This window comes from Hyperolius riggenbachi, chromosome 5 (assembly GCF_040937935.1).
Source record: "Hyperolius riggenbachi isolate aHypRig1 chromosome 5, aHypRig1.pri, whole genome shotgun sequence".
Lineage (NCBI taxonomy): Eukaryota > Metazoa > Chordata > Amphibia > Anura > Hyperoliidae > Hyperolius > Hyperolius riggenbachi.
Window position 1 is genome coordinate 198,228,818 of NC_090650.1, and position 21,553 is coordinate 198,250,370.

Genomic DNA, 21,553 nt, shown 5'->3' on the forward strand with positions numbered 1-21,553 from the left:
CTTTACGTGGTGATGGGAGGGAGGGGGGCTTTCTGGAAAGCTGTCAGCGTTAGGACTGAGTAAGGGGAGAGAAAGAGGCTCCCCTACAATTCTCTGCTATAAGTTGTGACATTTAGGACTACTCAAGTATAAGGCGACCCCCCCCCCCACTTTTATACTTTGAGTCAGTCCTAAATTTCTCGACTTATAGGCGAGTATATACGGTATATATTTTTTCTTAAACTGCCACTGCTGATCATCTGTTACCATAATTGCCACCAGTGTTGCCAACCGCCCGTAAATTTACGGGCAGCCCGTAATTTTTGATACAAATTAAGCTGCCTGTGAATTCCGTAAGGCATTCAGCAGCGTCCGTAAAAGGGCGGCCAATCGGCCGCCCGCTCTGTTGCTGGAGGACAGCAGCGCAGTGGAGGAAGAGCTGTGAGCAGCGGTGGAGAAGGGGGGCAGTCCCCCCCCCCTTCTCTCACCTTAGTGCTCTCCCTCCCTTGCTGACTGTCCCCCTCCTGATCTAAGTGACGAGTGGCTGGCAGTGGCGTTTAGCAGCGGGCGGGACTTACTTTCCGTCTCGCTCCTGCGGCGGAAGTTCTGCTGCTCTGGTCTGGACCAGACCAGAGTAGCGGCAAATCATCCCGCGCCGGCGACGAGACGCAGGTAAGTTCCGCTCGCTGCCGCCTGCCACTCGTCACTTAGTTCAGGAGGGGAGATCGAGCAAGGGAGGGAGAGCACTAAGGTGAGAGAAGGGGGGGGGGGGATTTCCCCCCTTCTCTGCCGGCGATGCCACAGCTCTCCCTCCACTGCGCTGCTCCCCTCCTGCTTTGGGGGGGGGGGTCACCTGGCTACCCATGGGCACATATACCTCTGGCTACATCTACTGGGCACATATAATCCTGGCTACATCTACTGGGCACATATAACCCTGGCTACATCTACTGGGCACATATAACCCTGGCTACACCTACTGGGCACATATAACCCTGGCTATATATACTGGGCACATATAACCCTGGCTATATATACTGGGCACATATAACCCTGGCTATATATACTGGGCACATATAACCCTGGCTACATCTACTGGGCACATATAACCCTGGCTACATCTACTGGGTACATATAACCCTGGCTACATCTACTTGGCACATATAACCCTGGCTACATCTACTGGGCACATATAACCCTGGCTACATATACTGGGCACATATAACCCTGCCTACATATACTGGGCACATATAACCCTGCCTACATATACTGGGCACATATAACCCTGCCTACATATACTGGGCACATATAACCCTGCCTACATATACTGGGCACATATAACCCTGCCTACATATACTGGGCACATATAACCCTGCCTACATATACTGGGCACATATACCTCTGGCTACATATACTGGGCACATATACCCCTGCCTACATATACAGGGGACATATACCTCTCGCTACATATACTGGGCACATATATCTGCTGGCTACATATACTGAGGACACTGGCTGTTTGCCATTATGTGCATTTACTGGTGAAAAGCTGTCTCTTATGTGCATTTCCTGGTGAAGAGCTGTCTTATGTGCATTTACTGGTGAAAAGCTGTCTCTTATGTGCATTTACTGGTGCAAAGCTGTCTCTTATGTGCATTTACTGGTGAAAAACTGTCTCTTATGTTCATTTACTGGTGAAAAGCTGTCTCTCATTACGTGCATTTACTGGTGAAAAGCTGTCTTTCATTACGTGCATTTACTGGTGAAAAGCTGTCTCTCATTACGTGCATTCACTGGTGAAAAGCTGTCTCTCATTACGTGCATTCACTGGTGAAAAGCTGTCTCTAATGTGCATTTACTGGTGAAACGCTGTCTCTCATGTGCATTTACTTGCCATGCCCACTTTAGTCGCCGCAAATTTCCTCGAACATGTTGCCCCCTACCCATTTGACTGCCCCCTCATATGTGCCAGTCTAGAACCGGCCCTGTACCCCTGCCTACATATACTGGGCACATATACCCCTGGCTACCTGTTCTGGGGACATCTCTCCCCCTGGCTACCTGTTCTGGGGACATCTATACCCCTGGCCACCTATTCTGGGGACACCTATAGACCTGGGGCTACCTATTTTTGGGGAACCACTGCTGTCAGATTAAATGTATTTTGGGGAACTGCTGCCAGATTATGTGTATGTTGGGGGAATTGCTGCTGCCAGATTACATCTATTTTTTGGGAACCACTGCCATATTATCTGTATTTTGGAAGAACCTCTGCCAGATTATGTGGATTTTTGGTGAAATGCTGTAAGATTACATGTATTTTGGGGGAAGGGGGGGAAACACTATGGCAGAGCTCAAACTTCCCTGGCAGACCTTTCACAGCAATATTAAAATCATGTATATTTGGCCCCACCCATGACCACGCCCACATTCTGTTGCGTGGCGACGCCCATTTTTTCGGCGCGCGGCACAGGGGGTTTTGTCAGTAAAAAAAATCTTGTGTCAGTAAATTTTTAGGTATTTGTCAGTAAAAAATAACGTGAAAGGTTGGCAACACTGATTGCCACTCTTGCAATAAAAGCTAATTTAACTGAGTCAGACTCTCAGATATGAAAACTTATTTTATGCCACTAAAATATGCGTAACAGATAGAAGATCAACAGAGCAGTCCACAGTGTTTCCTTCCACATACTTCCAACGTCCATTTTCTTCAATAACATTAAAGCAACATGACAATGAAAAGCCAACTAAAATAGCAATAAAAAAGTCTTGAAAGTCACACAGCTACTCTGGTAATTTTCAGACATGCAACAACATACTGTACCTCTCCTATCTTCATTTTTGCTTTCACATCAGCCAGCTCATCTCTGAGCTCGTCCCGCTCATTTCTAATGCAGTCAAAATACTCTTTTTGCCTTTCTAGTGCCTGTAATCAGGCATAAAACCAGAAGAACAGCAGACAGATAAAGAAGCAGAAAAAATGAGAGAAATGGGAAGGAAGTTGAGATACACGAGAGCAGAAGAAGTATTTATCCCACATACTAGACAAAAGGCAAGCTCATCACAGGCGCACAGATCCAGCATAGGTAATCATGCATACACAGAAAGTCAGTGATCTTTGCCTCTTGTCTGAACACTATCTGAAGGGTACAGCACATATTTAATGCCAGCCATACTCTAATCAACAGGCATCTAATTTGGTAAATTCATCAACACGTTTCCTCACTATAAACTGATTGTGGGCAAGAGATTGTTTTACAACCTTGCACCACTTAAAGCCACCCTGAAAAGGTTAAAAAAAATGTACACTTACCTGGGGCTTCCTTCAGCCCACCGTAGGCCACGAGGTCCACCAGCGTCCTCCTGGCTCCTTCCCTGGACCTGGTTACACAACAACTTCGGCCTGAAGTCGTCAGATCTGCTTCCCGCTGCGAACGATTGCAGCATTATGTCGGCCGGCTACGTGTCATCACGCCGGCCGGTGTGAGTGTACTGCTCATGCGCAGTTCAAAGGAAAGGAGCCAGGCGGAAACTAGGAGACCTCGCAGCCTACGGTGGAATGGGAGAAGCCCCAGGTAAGCGTAAATTCTTTTTTTATAACCTGCTCAGGGTCCCTTTAATTGTGATCAAGTATGACTAGAAATTTTTTCCAAACTCAAATGACCACTGCACTTGTGATAAATGATGCAGTACACTGTGATATAGTTGCCAAGCACCTTCAGCTCCTTGCTTGTGCAAAACACAAAACCACTTAAGAAAAAAAAAAGTTTTGATTGCAAACAATTGACTAAGCCTCTAAATTATACATTACTTTTTGTTCAATCATAATGGGTTTATCTAATAGAATATTTAACAACTTAGAAGTGTTACATAGTGCATGGCTAGCATAATCCTAGGAACCATAAATAATTAAAAGATTACCAATAACCATACTTGTGCACCAATTCAGAATTTAAGCCAAACTTAAATTGGCATTGACTGGCTAAATGTCTAATATAAAACGACATTCATTATTTTTATATGCATGTGTTTGACTGGGATATTCCTAACTAAAACTGCACTATTGGTTGCAAAAATACATCTCACACATTAAGTCATGCAACAAGTCAACACGTAATGTTACAGCAAAAGACCTCACTATCACATACGTACACACAGAAATGCTGTTTACCTTCGGAAGGCTAACATGCATAAATATCTTAAGTTGTCAGGAAAAGACCAGAATAGACCAACTATGGCCCTCATTCCATTCACTTTAAAATAACTTTTCAGCACTCTGCAACTGAAAAAGTGCCAAAAAGTAGGTGAAAAATACTGTCAAAATTATTTAAACTATTTTTTTTTGCTTGCTAGTGGCTTAAAATACATTTTACTGAGTAGGCGTGAAAATATCACCTAGGAGAAAAAGTTAATTAAATAAGTGCCTTTGTGTTTAATTTCAACCTAACCTTGTCACTTTAATAACAAAACAGAGTAAACTACACTTTAGAATAAAAGGTCTAACAAAATAGTTTAACTTGCCTATGTATTGCTTCAATCAAAAATAAATGTATGAACTACAATAAAGTTATCCATAACTAATGAAATTTGTAACTATTTTAACAAATCACATGTAATTGTAGTGATTGGCTTTACAAAACCTTTTTCAAAAGGGAACCTGAAGTGAGAGGGATGTGAAGGCTGCCATATTTATCCCATTATATAATACCAATTTTTAAAGTGCTCTATTTGACATCAGCCAACTAGGAAGCTTGCGTTGGGGGGGGGGGGGGGGAGAGAAGTAATGTTTGTGATAACAGTATTCATAAATAATTATCTCTACTTTAGCAGCTTTTCATAAAGTCTGAACTTTGTCATGACCCGTACAAGTGCTGGTCTGCTCCTGACAATGCATACATTGCTTCTCTAGTCACACACTACCACCTTGTGATTTTCCTACCCCAATTTTTTTATCTTTCCAATTAACTGTCTCCTGAAGGTCATACACCTCTCTGGTTAGAGAATCTGCCTTCTGCTGCAAGCGCTGGTTTTCCTACAGTTTGATTCATGATAAAATAAAGGGAATTGAAAAACACACAAAGAAAAGAAGAGGTATTTAAAGAATAGAGTAATCAGAAGCAAGTCTAAAAGCAAGCATGTTTGAAGTTATGAGAAAACAGTAATACTCTTAATTATATTTATTCTATCCTTACAAATCCAGCCAATAATTTGTACTACAGTTGCAAGAGGACATATTGAGAAATTGTAAAGATAATATATACATTTAACCTGCAGCTGAAGAAGTAAAGTGATTTTGCTCAATCCCTGACTGCATTTGCTTATAAGACATTTGTGTAAAAGCGGCCCTACTTTCAGCCTGTCAGGTGGGGGTATAAATATGTTAAGTACTGGGTTTAGCCTCTACATCCTCATTGGACTACAAAGGGTCCTGGCAAATAAGGAAGAACAACGAAATGCAAATTTCTTCACATTGCATTCAAATTTTCAGTAAATGGTATGCAGCTTGAACTTGCATATATCTTACCTGACATTTGCATGCAATGAGTATTTTTTGTCTCTCATTTTCCCTATTGGCAAATGAGCAAGTATTGACCCATGATACCTTTACGGCCACCCATGCCAATTCCAGTTACAACCATGAACTGGTGTGTTGTGATTATATACATGAAAATATGTAAATAAGTGGCTAATAGTTGCAAAATGTGCATGTTGTAAACACTGCCATTTACAATGCTATGACTGGAATTCATTTTTGAATTATGAATTTCCTTCTTCTACGAAGATAATTTTATAAATCTGACTGGAAACCATTTCTGTATATATACTTTTATGAACTGATGTATTAAAAACAAGTTAATAGCTTAATTTACTCAGTTTTTCAGTTTATGACTACTCCTTAAAACCCCTATAGAATAGGACCTCTAATCCTTCTGTATTTGTCTCATAATGAACATTTGGATTTACAGTACCCAGATTTCCCCACGTACCTCTATAAGCTCATCTCTCTGGCGGATACCTTCTTTAAGTTCATCTAACTTATGTTGTTGAATACTGCATGCATGTTTCTGTCTTTCTAATTCCTGCACAGAATAAAAAGCAAAAGTCAGTAGCAGGCTATTATCCCACTAAAAATTACTCTTATGTAACCTAAAAAAAAAAAAAAAAAAAAACTTTTACAGTTTATTCCAAGCACTCAGCCTGATACTTTAGGGTTTGTAAATTAATTGTATTGCCCTGTATTTGCTGAATTGAAAAATATATACAACAATAGTGAAAAGTCACACACTAGTGCATATTAAATTAATATTGATTTATATTTATATTGCACCAATACAGACAAGGTTATATGTAACAATATAGACACTGGCACAGAATACAAAACTGGTAGACGTTTGCATTTTGCTATATTTTAAAGGACATTTGCTATGCGCCCCTAGACAAGATCCTGGAAGGCTCTTCATTTTGTTGTGTTCTGTAAAGGTGCATATACACAATCTGCATTGCCCATAATGATTGTGGCTTGATTATTATGGTAATGTTGCAGGGAAGAAGCGCTATACAGTCACGCCACTTGATACAGCTGAGTGTTACGTATTGCTAAATGAATAAGGGAAATTGGGGTGGCACACAACAGAGCGGCTTCTGGGCAGGCAAAGCAAAACTCAAGTGCGCATCCATCAGTCACTTAGAGATCTGGCATGCTAGATCTCTAAACAATGCCACGGGGTAATGGCAGTGACAAGACACACTTTGATGTCTAATTCTGGTGGTGGGGTCATGATCTGTTAAGTGCATGCATTATAAAAATCTGATTGTAACACATGCAGTGGAAAGGGCTCCTTATGGAGGGTTCACAATTGTCACTAAAACAAGATTCATATTTGGATATATTTTTTCAGAGAAGCTAATGAAAGTTAATGAGAATTTATATGCGATGTTGTGCCAATTCATGCTCCAAGATTTATGTTTTTCAAGCATGCACGAAAACTCACACGCAGCAAAGTGCGTTTATACACATTCACAAATGATTTTTAAACGTAAACTGTGCCTCACAGTTCAACTGCAGAGATGTCATAACAAATACCTACTGTATGTTCTTACAATGTTGAAATATACATGATTTTTAACAGTAATGAAGTGTGCAGGTTTAATATCTTAAAGCCTGTCAAATGTGGCCCTAACACACAAAAGCATATGTGCAGTTCATTTTTTAATCTATTTACTCCATTTCAAAATCAAATAGATTTTCAAATGTCAAACTTTTTGAAAGTACCACTTTCGGTATTTTTTCTTATAACTCTTTCAGTATATAAAATATTCCGTTATAGCAAGAAAAACCCTGAGAGATTACCACAAGAATGTGGCAAAATATGGAAATTACATTAAAATACCTTTGACTTGTCTTCATTTTCTCTATGATACTCTGCCATCTGTTCCTCCATTTCCTCAATTACATCTTTTAATGTGTCCACGTGATATACAAGTTTGCTTTTTTCATTATCAAGTTGTGCATTGGATACCATAGCCTTCTTGTATTTGTCTTCCACTTCCACTAAAGAATCCTGTGAAATAAAAAATGTTAACACTGGAGCCTGTCTAGACAGATGCAAACAACACTGGAGCAAAATTGGAACAGTTGTCAAGAGCCACAAATCAAATTTCAGTGGTAAAATAATACAAGCAGTCACAACTGGCTATCCTGTGCAAATGCTTCACTTTTGCTCCGGTGTTCTTTGCATCTGTCTTGATAAATTAGCCCCTCAATGTCAAGAGAACATTATTGTAAGCAAAGCTGCAACAATCCATTAGAGACAGTTTGTAACAAAGGGAAGTAACTGATAGCAGGCAATAACAAAAGCATGCAATGGTTATTCCGTGCAATAGGACAAATCTTAGGTCTTTATTTAGTAATGTTTGGAAAGTTACTTTGTTAATTATTTAGTAACAAAATCATAGCAGTCAGATAAAATTAATTATTCTCTAGAAGAACATGAAAACTGTACAACTCATGGATATTTAGTTTTAGTGCCTGAACAGAAAACTTGTAAAACATTATTCAATGTCATGAATATCGCATGATATTATAACACCTAAAACTGATGAAGCAATGGGCTCTATTCACAATTAGATAACTAATTCAATTCACTTTAAATGATAACTTGTACTAATTGAAGCAATTGTTCATTATCTGGGCACATGCCTTTCCAAAAGATTATACCTCTTTTCGACTGAATAAATGATACATCATGCATATTAATGGGGCACAATGGCGAAAATTATGCTGTTCCATTATCTCCGCCATCAGGTATTCAATATGGACAGCATCAATTTCACCATATAGCTTGTGTAAAAAAAACAAACAGCTCTTATCACCAATTCTACTCTCCTACACAGCTGAGCTGCGTCAATATCAGCTGTGCAGACAAGCTTCTCTTCCTGGAGAGGCTGAGCTTTGAGCTGTAGCTCAGCCTCTCCGCAATCAATCTCTGCGGGTCTCCGCCTCCTCTCCGCCCCTCTCAGTGAAAGGACGACTGAGAGGGGCGGGGAGAGGCGGCGATCCGCAGAGATGGACTGCGGAGGAGGCAGAGCTACAGCCTGAAGCTCTGCCTCATTGAGGAAGTGAAGCCCTGTGAGCTTATGGAGCTCTGCAGGGCTATTAAAAAGCAATAAATCACCCATCTGCCGCGGGGATGCGGCGATTCAACAGGTGCATTCATGCTGAACAGGAATTTATGACAAAAACATGTAAAAAAAAAAAAAAAAAAAAAAAAAAGAGAGACTTCAGAGTCTCTTTAAGTGCAATGTTTCTGCTCGGAGCCGATAGAAGGTTGTTCCTGCTGTGTCCACACTGCAGAAAATAATAGATTTTAAAGATAGCACGCCAATTCAGTTACAGACTGATGATCAGTTGGGTGCTCATACTATAAGTAGATGGCTCCACGCTTTTCAGCAGTGCAAGTAAGTTCCAGGAGGCATTTCATTCTTCAGTCTATTTATTACTCAACAACCCAATGTTTCAGAGCCAATGAACCAATTATCAAGAAAGAAACATCATTCCAAGATGAGGGCTGGTTCAGACCGCCTCCACAGACTATATGCACAGCATGCTCAGCTGCTGCTGAATAATAAAGGGGTCCTTGGTGACTATAAAACTCTAGAGGAGTGCTCACTGGAATTTACTTGCACACCACAGAGAATTCCCATCACTTCATGGTGCTCTCAGGGTCATAAAGTGAAGATGCAGATAGCAAATACAAACCTGACTATCTTCTATCTGCACTATATTAAGAAGTGTTTTTTAAGTGCTATATGGGTACCTGTTGCAAAGACCTCTCTAATTTCTGCAGGAATGGAGTGGAATTGCTTACCCCTGGAGCAGAGGTGGCAATATGAACCTTCTAACAGTGCAAACCCTTTCCTACTTTACCTAAACAAAAAATGCATGGCTAGAATTGTGTTTTATAGGAAAAACAAACGTGTTTATTGTCGCTTGGGCTACTATGTTAAGCTGACTAAAATTTAGTCCTAGCAGATATTGCTGCTAACTACTTGTGTCAGAAATTTGCACCATCTGTGAACTTATAATGCAACTCCAGACAATGTATTTCAATATTTAAGAAAGAATGGCTTCTTAACAACTTTGTCATGTTTTTATCTTTGTGTCTGTACTGGGGATCTTTTCCCAATTTCTGCCTCCTGGCAGAAAGTATGGTAGTTATGGGAGTAAAAAAAAGGTAACAAAAGAGGATTTAAACTCTTCATCACTCAACAAAATGAAATGATTTACTGCAGTATGTGTCTCCATCACAAACAAAAATCACAAATTCAAAACCCAGCACAATTAACCGAATGGCTGCCATCGGGTGTTTCATATGTATGGAGAAAACAAAAAAGGTCAACCATTCCTGAAATTGAGAAAAAAACAAAACACATTTCTGTACGATAAAATATATACTATTACTTTGTAAGATTACAGCAGGAATCTAATCCTACAACATACACCGCCTTCGAATAGTCTAAAGCAAATCAAATACTGAACGATGTTATATAAATTCACCATCAATAATTACTTTGATAGACAAGAAATAACTCCATATAACAAGAAATAACTCCATATAACTGTCTGTACAACCTAAATAGTGCATACATTCACACATTATTTCACATGAATAATATAAACTCTGTTCCTTAAAGGACTTATGAGGTGAAAACCAGAAATGAAGATCAATACCTGTGTGCAGTGTTGTTCTATGGAGGATCCATCTGCACTCTCCCTTTCATTCCGCGCAGTTTCTGTATCCGTATTCAGCCCCAGGTCGCATCCCGACCCCACACCACGGGTCGTGCTAGCTTTCCCCGCATAAGATGGCCGCCAGGATTGCCGCGGCTGCGCAGTCCGCATAGATGCGAGTGTGGATGTGCAGCTTTAGTGTCTCCTCCAACTGCATTCTCGCTCCCACGTCTGTGGGATGTCACGCGGCTTGAGGAGGCACTAAAGCTGCGCATCCACACTCGAGTCTATGTGGACTGCGCAGCCACGGCAATCCTGGTGGCCATCTTATGTGGGGAAAGCTAGCACGACCCGTGGTGTGGGGTCGGAATGTGACCTGGGGCTGAATACAGATACAGAAACAGAAACTGCGGGAAATGGAAGGGAGGGCGCGCATGGCGTCCTCTATAGAACAACAATGCACACAGGTATTGATCTTTATTTCTGTTTTTCACCTCGTAAGTCCTTTAAAGCGTAGGGAGAGGTAACACTAGTTTTTGATGTTGGCCAAACTGACAACACCCCAACCACTTCCATATGGCTGCTTCCTTCCAAACCTTTGCTGTGTTTTCTTGGATTTGTTCTTGAATTATACTAAAAACTCTTAACAAGTGCAATACAGTGATACTTAATGCATGCTTTAAATCAGATTCATGTATTAAAAGTTAGTTCAGCCTTGCGCAGACAGTTAGGGAGCAGAATACATAATGGGCTCCATTCTAGCACTCAAGCAAGCATGCTTGGGGATGGGTAGGAAAGGAACTTGGGGCCCTGATACCTTTAGTTCTTTTAGTCCCTGCATGTATCTGCCTTCTACATCTTGAATCTGGTCCTTAAGATCATAGATATCCTGCAGGAGATAGGCAATGAACCATGCTATCAAGTTGTATATAGCTTACGTCTAAAGAAAGTTAGTGTTGTCAGAAAAACAGATACATAACAAAAAGTGGCGAATTGTTCTTAATTATTTCATTTTTGTTAAACACATTATATTGTTTTGTTGCCACAACTAGTTTAGTTACTAAATTAGAAAAAATGCTTAAAAATGTGTACATGCTAATATCTGGCAGGCTGCAATAGTAAAGGGGCCCATACACTGGTCGATTTCGACCGCTCTGATCGAATCGGCTAGAAATCGATGCAGCAGGAAGCATGTTCAATCGGCCGATCGATGGATTTCTGAATGATTTCCTCAATTGGTACAGATGGAAATTCTAGGTCGATCGGCTGCTGGCAGCAGATCGATGACCCATGGAGTTGCAATAATGCATTTAGATCGATTTTTAAAAGATTTCATTCGAAAATCTATTGGAAATCTGTTCCTAGTTTGTGGCACACATCGTATAGGTTCCTGTCAGATTTGACCTGACAGGCATCTGACAGGAATCTATCTCATGGTTGAATCTGCTGCAAATCTATAAGTGTATGGCCACCTTAAGAGGCTTAGACATCAAAATGTGTACATGTAAAAGTAAACCCTACTGTCAATCCAGATCAACTTCAATCTGACAGAACTGTAGAGGTGGTTGTTGATTCGACACAGTCTAAACCAATATAGCCTGCATCATACAATCCCTTCAAGGCCATGGACCCACTGGAGTTTCGGATATCAAGTGCAAATATTACTGCAAAGTAATGCGTTTTTCAGAGCAATTTTCTGCACTGATCGCAATTTGCTGGTAATTGCTGGCTATGGATCGCTTCGGGCAAATCGCAAAAATGCTACAGGATCCAAGATTGCGATTTGAGAAAATAACATGTGGCAGCGTAGCCACCTGCATTGACTGTATCAGCCTAGCACTTTTCAAATTGCTGGTTATTACCAAACCAGTTAATGTATATAATCATTGAGAGGTTGGATTTTCTAATAATTTTATATGTAATTTGCAAATACAAAAGTCTGCTATAACGCTTGTTATATCTTAAAGAGACACTGTAACATCAAAAAGTTCCCCTGGGGGTACTCACCAGTGGAGGGTGAAGCCTCGGGGTCCCAATGAGGCTTCCCACGCCGTCCTCTGTCCCACGGGGGTCTCGCTGCAGCCCTCCGAACAGTGGCCCGACAAATCTGTCAGCTTGTTCAATATTTACCTTTCCAGGCTCCAGCGGGGGCGCTGTTGCGGCTTTCGGTTCCGAAGTAGATGGAAATACCAAATCTCAGTCGGGTCCGCTCTACTGCGCAGGCGCCCACAGACCCGATGGCGATCGGATATTTCCACCTATTTTGGAGCAGAGAGCCGCCACAGCGCCTGTGCAGGAGGCGGGAAGGTAAATATTTACATCGCTGCTGTTCGGAGGGCTGCAGCGAGACCACTCCTGGCCACAGGCGCACGCTGTAGACCCAGGTAATTAAATGTCCACACCATACAAAAACCTCCCTTAAAGTGAACCTCTGGACTAAAAATCGACTCAGCAGCACTGAAAAGGCTTGGTGTTTCATTAACAGTTTCACAGCATCAGAACTTTGTTTCTCTTATCCAAGCCTCATTTTTAGCTGCACAGAAGAAAACTGCCCGGGCTTTTTTTCCCTGATGCTGTGCAAAGCATGATGGGATTTCTGATGTTGTTGCTCTCGTTCTGCTGTTTTGGTGCAAATTTTTTTTTTTACATTTTGAATTTGACATTTGAAACCTAGCGTGTGCAGCTGGGAGGGGTTATCAGAACACAGGACAGTTGGAACTGTGTCTCCTGCTCCTTGTCACCTCCTTTCAACCAAAAAGATGGCAGCCCCCATGAATCACAAACATTTGCCTGTTCTTTCAAAACAGGGTGGGTAAAAAATTATATTACCTACCTATTCTAATTAACATAACTAATGTAACTTAATGACAGTATGTTTGTTTAGGCTGAAGTTTCCCTTTAAGGGAGATACATTTTTGGACAGAGCTGCTCAGATCCCTTTAATGCTCCCTTTCCTGTCAGTACAAAGTGTCTCCTGTCTTTCCCTCAACTAATTCTGGCCTCTGCAGCCACAGACAGAAGATTAGTACCTTAGATGACCATGGGAAATTTTCGATCTTTACATGCAAAATCAAGATTTACTGACACTACTATAAAATATAATGTGATGCAGACTAGATGCAGTCAGAATTCCACTTTCGTACCAGTAAAGAACAGAGGGTCTTTTAATTGGAGGCAGCCCTACAACATATTCTCTTAGTGAAGGAGAGCAAAGTCAATCTGGGTAACAGTGAAAGGAAGCATCCCCTTCTACGTAACCTAAGGTTTGAGCGAGAAAGCCACCAAGAGCAGTCTGTGCTGATTTTCTGATTCTCACCCTTAATTCACTCAGTGAAGCATCTGGATCCAATAAGCTACTTGCATCTCCACTTCCTCTTCGAGAGGATGATCCACTCAGAGGAGTAAAGGTTCCTGGAAGCCCAGAAGCTGCATTACGAGACGAGGGCTTCAAACAAAAAAATATACACAATATTAAAGTAACATGCAAACCTATACAAAATCAAAGTTTACTCTATGAGACATGTTTATTTGTCATATATAACACTGTACCAAAATTCTATAACAAAAATCTGTGCTTTTTGATTTAACAAACCACAGTTCCAGATTTGAAAGATGTGCAATAAAAAGTACCTATGACTGGAAAAAAATAAATTTCTCAGGTATATGGCCATGGTAAAATGACATCTGATAGGTTGCTGTGAGATATTGCACTAAGTGATGTCTAATAAAGGAGCCTTTAATAAAACTGTCCTAGTTAATATTTGTGACAGTGTTGGTTTAAACTAGGCAGAGGAATTTGCTACACATAAGGGTGGCTGCCTTTAGCTTTTGCTGCCTCCTAAGGTGAAAGGAGTGTCACACGGTCATGAAGTGTTCACTACGCTGTGATAAATGGCATGCAGTAACATGAGGAACTATGGTGCTGGTTCACCTCAACAAGTACTGGTGAAAGGGGAAGAAAGACCAGAGATATAACACCATTAAGTGCTGGGATTGAGGCTGCATTTCCACTTGTGCGGTGCGAATCGCCGCAGTAAAAATTTGCATGCGAATGCGAATTTCGCATGCGGTTCTATGCGAATTTTCATGCGAATTCTCATGGATGACGATGTATGCGAATGTAACTATGGCAGCGCTGGTGTGCTTTTCCATTGTTTCTATGCGAATTCGCATGAAAATTCGCATACCCAAACCTCATGCGAATTTCCTATTAAATACATTGTATGCCATCCGCATAGAGGTATGCGATATGCAAATTCTGATGGCTCTGCCATGCGAATTTTTGCTGCACAGAAAAACGCAAAGGAATCCTGACAAGTGGAAACAGTCCCATTCACTTTTATTGCTATGCCAATTTGCATGCGAATTCACGATAGTGGAAATGGGCCCTAAAGGTTTATCTTGCTTAAATTATACTAAACTGGAAATCAATGTAGAACTTAAGTGTTTCTGCCATAGGCTTACAGAGAGACTGGTGGAATGGTGCTTGTGGGGTTGGAGAGATGTACAGTATATAACTCTGCAGAGGAACTAAGCACTTTTTTTCCTTGAATTTTCTCCTGGGTTCTAACAGCTATAGGAACTGCCATGTTCCCTTCCCCTTCCCTTCTAGCAGTCCTTATTTACAGACATCACAGATGCCATCTTCACACCTTCCCTCTGGATAAACTCTTTGAAGCAGTTGTCCTAATTACCCCCCCTCCCCCCCTTGATGAAAGGTAATGTTTGCTTCTTGCTAATGTATGCAATAAAACAATGAATTAGTCCTTAGCTGCCTGAAAACTCTGTAGTTCGGCAGGCTTGAAGTAGGCTAATAAAACCTGTGCTAAACTATAAATGTAAAAAAAGGTAAAATGGAAGTTAAAAAAAATAATAATAATAAACACATTATTGGTATGCATCTTTAATAAGCTATTGAGATGCCCTGGGTGCTAAAAATGTAGCTTGATTCACTTTAAAGGGAACCTTAACCCTGCAAGATAAAAAAAGTTTCACTTACCTGGGGCTTCCCCAAGCCCCCTGCAGCTGTCTTGTGCCCTCGTTGCTCCTCGAGTGTCATCCGGTCCCCGCTGCACGTTAGTTTTGTTTTCCCTGCCCATTACGCGCGTCCTGGGCAGGTGCAGTATGCACTTGACGGCGGCAAGGCGGACAAGAATAAGTGTGGCCGGGGGCCGACTCTCAGTTGGCTGAAGATGAAACTAACATGCAGTGGGGCCCGGAGGACACTTGAGGAACCGCGGAGGGCACAGGAAGGCTGCAGGGGGCTTGGGGAAGGCCCGAGTAAGTGAAACTTTTTTTTTTTTATCCTGCAGGGTTAAGGTTCCTTTTAAAGAAAACCTGTAGATGGAGGATGCCATAGTTACTTCTTACAAAAAAATATCCTTTGTCTGGCGGCCAAGCTAATCTTGTGGCATTAGTAATGACCAGCAACAAGCTAAGTCAGTGATGTCAAACTTGAGTCAGAGCAAAATTTGAACAACTGTTCTGAAACAGCAACTCAGAGGACATTAGAGATAGAAGATCAGCATGAGAGCCAGGGAAATAGAATTATCTAAAATAAAACAAATATGGAAGACTTTGTATCCCTTATTAGTTTAAAAAAAAAAATTGCATGCATGCAACTGCGATTTCAAAACCACTAATTCACCAACTTTACAGTACTGGTATCTATAGTCCAATATCATTTAAAGAGACACTGAAGCGAAAAAAATATATGATATAATGAATTGGTTGTGTACTATGAATAATTACTAGAGGATTAGCAGCAAAGAAAATATTCTCATAATTTTATTTTCAGGTATATAGTGTTTTTTCCAACATTGCATCATTCTATATGTGCAGATTACACAACACTCAGCATTCAAAATGATTCTTTCAGAGCAGTCTGTGAAGTAATGTCCTCTCCTCTGGCAGAGAAAAAGAAATTTGTTCACTAAGGCTGCTTACACACCAAGACGTTACAGGCGCACGTTAGTGCGCCTGTAACGCTCCCCCAACGCACAGCAATGTAACACAAGTGGGCTGTTCACACAGCCCACGTTGCGTTACATGTAATGCTGCACGTTCGGTGCAAAGTGCAGCATGCTACGGCGTTGGAGCGGCTATCGCCGCGTTAGACTGTTTGGACATGCGCAGTGGGGGGCGGAGAGGAGGCGGGGAGAGCCAGCTACAGTAGCCGCGCACATGGCTACTTAATATTCACTGCACTGGCGGCAGCTGATTGGCCGGCGGGACCACGTGATGCGGAGTGTCTCGCTCCGCATCACGTGGTCCCGCTGGCCAATCAGCGCCACTCTGGGAGACATTATAGGAATCGAGCCGCCTAACGCGGCTCACTCTACCGTCGGCTCTTGCAGCACCATACGTTGTGTTAGGTGCACGTTATGCGACCTTAACGTGGCACCTAACACAACGTCTTGGTGTGCAAGAAGCCTAACAGTTGAGATAATAAAAGTCAGAAGACAGCCCTCTCCACGACTGTGAAAGTCGTAGAGCTTAATGGCTTTTTTGCATAGAGATAACAACTGGAGTTTCTTAACTCTTCCTGTACTAGAAACAATTAGACTGATGTATCTGATCTTAATGTTTTATTTCTTAGCTGTACTACACATACAAATCATAATGTCATAATTTTTTTTTCGCTTCAGTGTCTCTTTAAAAGGCTTATTGAAAACTGAAAGAGAACATCACATACCCTAGAAACACCTTCTGTGTACTGCTTGTCAATCTTTTCATCCAACTGTAGGCAGAAATAAAAGCAATGGATCAGTGAATATAACATTTTAAACTATGTTGGTGCCACACAAGGTAAAATGAATGCTGTTAGCAGGTTCAGATTTCCCATTACGCTCAACAGAATGCTCTCACTTTCAAGCTGACACCATCAAAGGGGCACCAGCTTAGGACAGACAATGTATAATTGAGTGTTGTAGTCCAAAGAAACTTATGAAGGGTTCACTCCTGTCTGTGTGGAAATATATGCGTTATTTTTACACAGTTTTTCAGACACTATGCATGCTCGCCTGCGTTTAAATTTTTGCATTTTTCCATAGCAGCCTATGATAGTAAGAAAATTCACACAGTGTGTAAAATCATACTACATGTTTATTTCCCCATGTGAGTGAACAAGTGTATTGACTTTTACTGGATGTAAGTTATAATGGGAATTAACACTTGGGAAAACATGCTAATTTACAAGTGTGAACACTACCTTAAAGGAATACTATCGATTCACATATTTTTTTCAATTGACACAGGAATTGTTTGGGAACTGCTGCTAAATACTGGTGTATACATTTTAGTAGCAACTTCTTTGTTTACTGTTAGCAAAATACCTTCAAACTTTACTGATGCCAAAACTGACAGCTGACTGAGCCATGAGGAGAGGGGAAATTCCCCTCACACTTGATGAGTTAACTCTATGTGTAACTGTGTGTGACAGAGAGAAAGCTGCAGCTTCTGTGTCCTGTGTTTCTGACTGAAATGTCTGAAGAGAGCAGAGGAAATGTAACTGTCACAGGAGCCCTGGTGGTCAGACCGCAAATGGCCTTCCAAACGGTGCCAGCGCACGGATCATGCAAACTCTGGTAGCAGTCAATGCGCAGGAACCGTTGGGACAAACCGCAGCCAAACCAGAAGGGAGTCTGTGAGATATGGGTAATTACAACCTTCACACTATTCCAGGGTATCTGCCACCACCACTGGTAGGGGCCAGTGGACCCGATTTACTGACTGACTGGTCCTGCGAATAAAAAACGGTTAAAACACGCTGTATTCTGTCTAGCCAACAACAACAACAATAGTAGTGTCTCTCCAGAGATCTGAGTTCAGTTTCTGTGCGTGCTGAATAGTAGGGTAGCTAGAACAACAACTGACGATAGCGTCGGTTTATTGAAAGCAATATAAATAATATATACAGACAATTATTAAAATCAACAATTATTAAACCAGTAATAGCCAGTATGAAAAATTGGGGGTGTGGCAATGCCGGCCCCCTCTGAGTTTCCAACAAATGACAGTTCATTCCCTCTGAGAGATTTTAGAGCTAAACTTATGAATTGCTGTAACTCCTGAAGCATACACGTTATATTTGGGGGGTAAGAGATTCATACTTGTTGGAAAATACAGATTAATATGACATCAGACATGGCTAAGCCAGCGGGTCAGGCTCCTGAGAAGATTCATATCTCAATACCCGGATGTGCCATCACAATGAATTTCATATCAACCCGATGGCCAGATTTTACCGAACAAGACTATATGAATATCATAGCTGTGCAATATACAGTTTTCGTATACTGACAGGAAATCCTACCACCCATGCTTTCATATGGCCCGTGCTCTGTGCCGTTGAGTCTGGAGTAGGAGCAGGTTTTGAATAGCCCCCTGCTGGGATTAGCTTCCTGGCTCTCCCAGTTATGAAAGGCTCTGTTGGTTCCTTTAATTAACATCTGAATGTGAAATCAGCTGGGACAAGCTTTCTGAACTCAAGAGTTTGTCCCTGCTCATTAGCATATCAAAAGAGCCATCTTGCAGTTAAGGTGATGCTATCTCTCTGCTGAGAAAAGACTGCAGACTCTCCTACACAATAAATCCCGATTCTATTGATCTGAAGCGCAATCGATGCAGAGAATCGAGTGCGATCGCTTTTCCTTCACGGGCGGTTCCAGGACGGCCCCGCAACCGTCCGTGACAGTAACTAATTCTCACAGCTTTTTATATGGTTTTTGCTTTCAGAGTTTGATATGTTTGATATTTGCTTTCTGTAGTCTGATATGCAAGTCTGATATGCAACTCTGGCTGTGCATTGAAGCAGACACCCCTTCTGCAATTGATTTGTCCCAATATAGCTAAATCCTACCCTCAATAAATTACAGTTTTTGCCTCTGATATTTAACATGAAAAGTAGGAAAATGTTTACACAGCTACTTAGACATTATTTGTACACTGTCATTTTAGAACACTTGGGTATCGATAGTATTCCTTTAATGACATTCATATTAGTGCTTTCTCATGCATCAACACTGTGATAATATGGACAAATGTGTTCAGCAGAGATGGTCAGACATGCTGATTTTTCAGGCTTGCCTGGAGCTTGTAACTGGGTCAATACACATCAGCAGGGTGTAGATTTGTAGATTTGGCTCGCCCAATTCCAACAATTGCATCAACATCGTACGCAACCCCCCAAAAAAGTAGCATCTTATTCACCATCTCTCATGTAGAGTATGCCAGCTGTGTGAGGTTTTATGTGGCAGGTTAAACACCATTTTGTGTGCCTATATGTCCCTGAGATATAAATTCAGACCTGGATTAATAACAAGAGGTTACTATTTGTAGAAGTTATATTATTCTCTTCAAGGTTGTTAGCCAAAAAGTCAAAGTCAAAGTCAGAATGCACATGTGCTTTATTGTCATTTGTAATGTAACCTAAAATTATACTATTTAAACTATTTTATGAAAAGTTTGTACAAAACAGTAAAAAATTCTTTGGATGGTGTCAACTAGTTCAGCATACCACATTTCCAGAGGTAGAGAGAATGGGAGCTGATATTTGCTGCACCAGTTGCTTTCTTCTTCATGACCAGGATTCACTGCTCTCCTGCTTCCGATGGCTCTTCCTGATAATTATGGCTGCAAAAGACTAGCCTTCAGCTACATGCATAGTGTAAAGAATTACCTACTTAGTTATGGCAGCCAGTACTTCCAGGAAGAGGCACAGGAAGAAGAGAAGGTGTCATGGTCCTTGCTGTGGAGGGAAAAGCTGCTGGTGCAAAACAAACAAAAACAGTCCATACCCCATCTATGGAAATGGAGTTTGGGGGGGGTATCTTGTTTGGGGGGGTATCTTATTTGGCAATGATTGATAAGTCAGCATAAGTCTACCTCAATGGGTTTATTTCAGAAGATAATGGAATACAGTATGCAGAAAATGATTTTTACTCAAGCAACTGCTACAAAATAGGACCCCTGCTACCATTTGACTTATGTATTTCATGTTACAAACCATTAAGGCTATACATTTAAACCTAAAAAATAAAACATTTGTTAAAAAACAAAACGAAAAAAACAATCATGAAAACATATACAGGTAATTTGCCCACCTCACTCTAAACACACTCCCTCACTTACACTCACTCTTACCCACACATTACCTTTACAGCACTTTCGCAGTTTCTCACTCCAGCCCATTTGCCCATATTGCTAGGATTTTCCGCCAATCCTTCCTCCAATTGATGGGTGTGAGGATATATTTGGTGTGATGATACAGGACGGTAATATGCAGAACATAGCAACCATATTGTATCTCGTGGAAGCCATATTTTCACCTTTTCTGTCTGTGTCATATGCGTATGTCTGCTAAAAGCCAGCTGGCTTCAGGGTATAATTGGTCACCTGGCTGCTAATGTGAGTCCTGTATGTAAATGTAAATTAAATCTGCATTCAGTGTCCAGCAGGAAAGCTACCATTGTCTGCATTGAATAGATCAATTACGTTGGATAGGCACAGGAACCTAGACATTCAATTAGGAAATGTCTACCTAGTCTCTAATTAGGAAACACTTAGACAGTTGCCCGACCACTTTGAAGCCTATACAGGTACCTGTTGGTCTGAATAGGAGAGCAGGAAAGGCTAAATTGGTTTGCTAGCCTCTGGCAGGGAGATGGCTGATTAGGCCAATAGCCAGCCATGTCCTTACCTTTGATCTGCTATGAAATACTGTCTCAGATGTATATTTTGCGTGGGCAATTGTCACCTGTCACAGGGAAGTCTTTTTGATGTGTGTGCTAAAATACAATTTTACCTGTGGAAAGTAGATCTATGGGGAGATGGGAAATGTCTGCGAAGTTCAATGTGGGACAGGAAAAGCCTTGACATTTGCATGTCACAGCTAGCCCAGATGTGACAGGGGGCTCGGCAGACGGTGATGTCACACTTTGGGGAAATTGCATTAGATTGTGGGACTGGACATCCATTTCCCAGAGCAACAAATCGGCCTATAAGAGCCAGCAGAAGACCTTCACAGATCATCTTCTCTTGGAGGTAGCGCATAGCATAGAGATTATCCAGATTGAATCGGAAATTCGTGCCCTCCCACGACCAAGTTAGACCCCGTATTGGTAACGTTTACCCCTGTTTTATTTTTATGCAAACTGTCTTGTGTATCTTTGTAACTTTTATCTTTGTAATTTTTATTTTGTTTTTGTAACTTTTGTATATATATTATTGTCTGCACTGTTCCACTTTTTAGAATATTAAATACTTATTTAATAAGTTTGACTTCTGATGTACTAAGCCAAAGCTCAGTCTAGAGAAAGAGACTGCAGTGTAATTTGCGTTACA

General features: G+C 41.2%; 1 protein-coding gene across 29 annotated transcripts in view; it reads right to left on the reverse strand.

Annotated features, from left to right (window-relative positions):
* LRRFIP2 (LRR binding FLII interacting protein 2) overlaps positions 1–21,553 on the reverse strand; it is a 192,870-nt gene that overhangs the window by 20,537 nt on the left and 150,780 nt on the right. For 24 of the 29 annotated variants that reach the window (XM_068236565.1, XM_068236564.1, XM_068236562.1 and 21 more), the window contains 7 exons: positions 16,905–16,949; positions 13,527–13,655; positions 11,028–11,099; positions 7,371–7,541; positions 5,967–6,059; positions 4,919–5,011; positions 2,804–2,905 (listed from right to left, as the gene is read on the reverse strand). In XM_068236565.1, coding sequence (XP_068092666.1) covers positions 2,804–2,905; positions 4,919–5,011; positions 5,967–6,059; positions 7,371–7,541; positions 11,028–11,099; positions 13,527–13,655; positions 16,905–16,949 — 705 coding nt within the window. The remainder of the gene's footprint in view (positions 1–2,803; positions 2,906–4,918; positions 5,012–5,966; positions 6,060–7,370; positions 7,542–11,027; positions 11,100–13,526; positions 13,656–16,904; positions 16,950–21,553) is intronic. The other 5 variants (XM_068236566.1, XM_068236546.1, XM_068236568.1 and 2 more) reach the window with 3 other exon arrangements.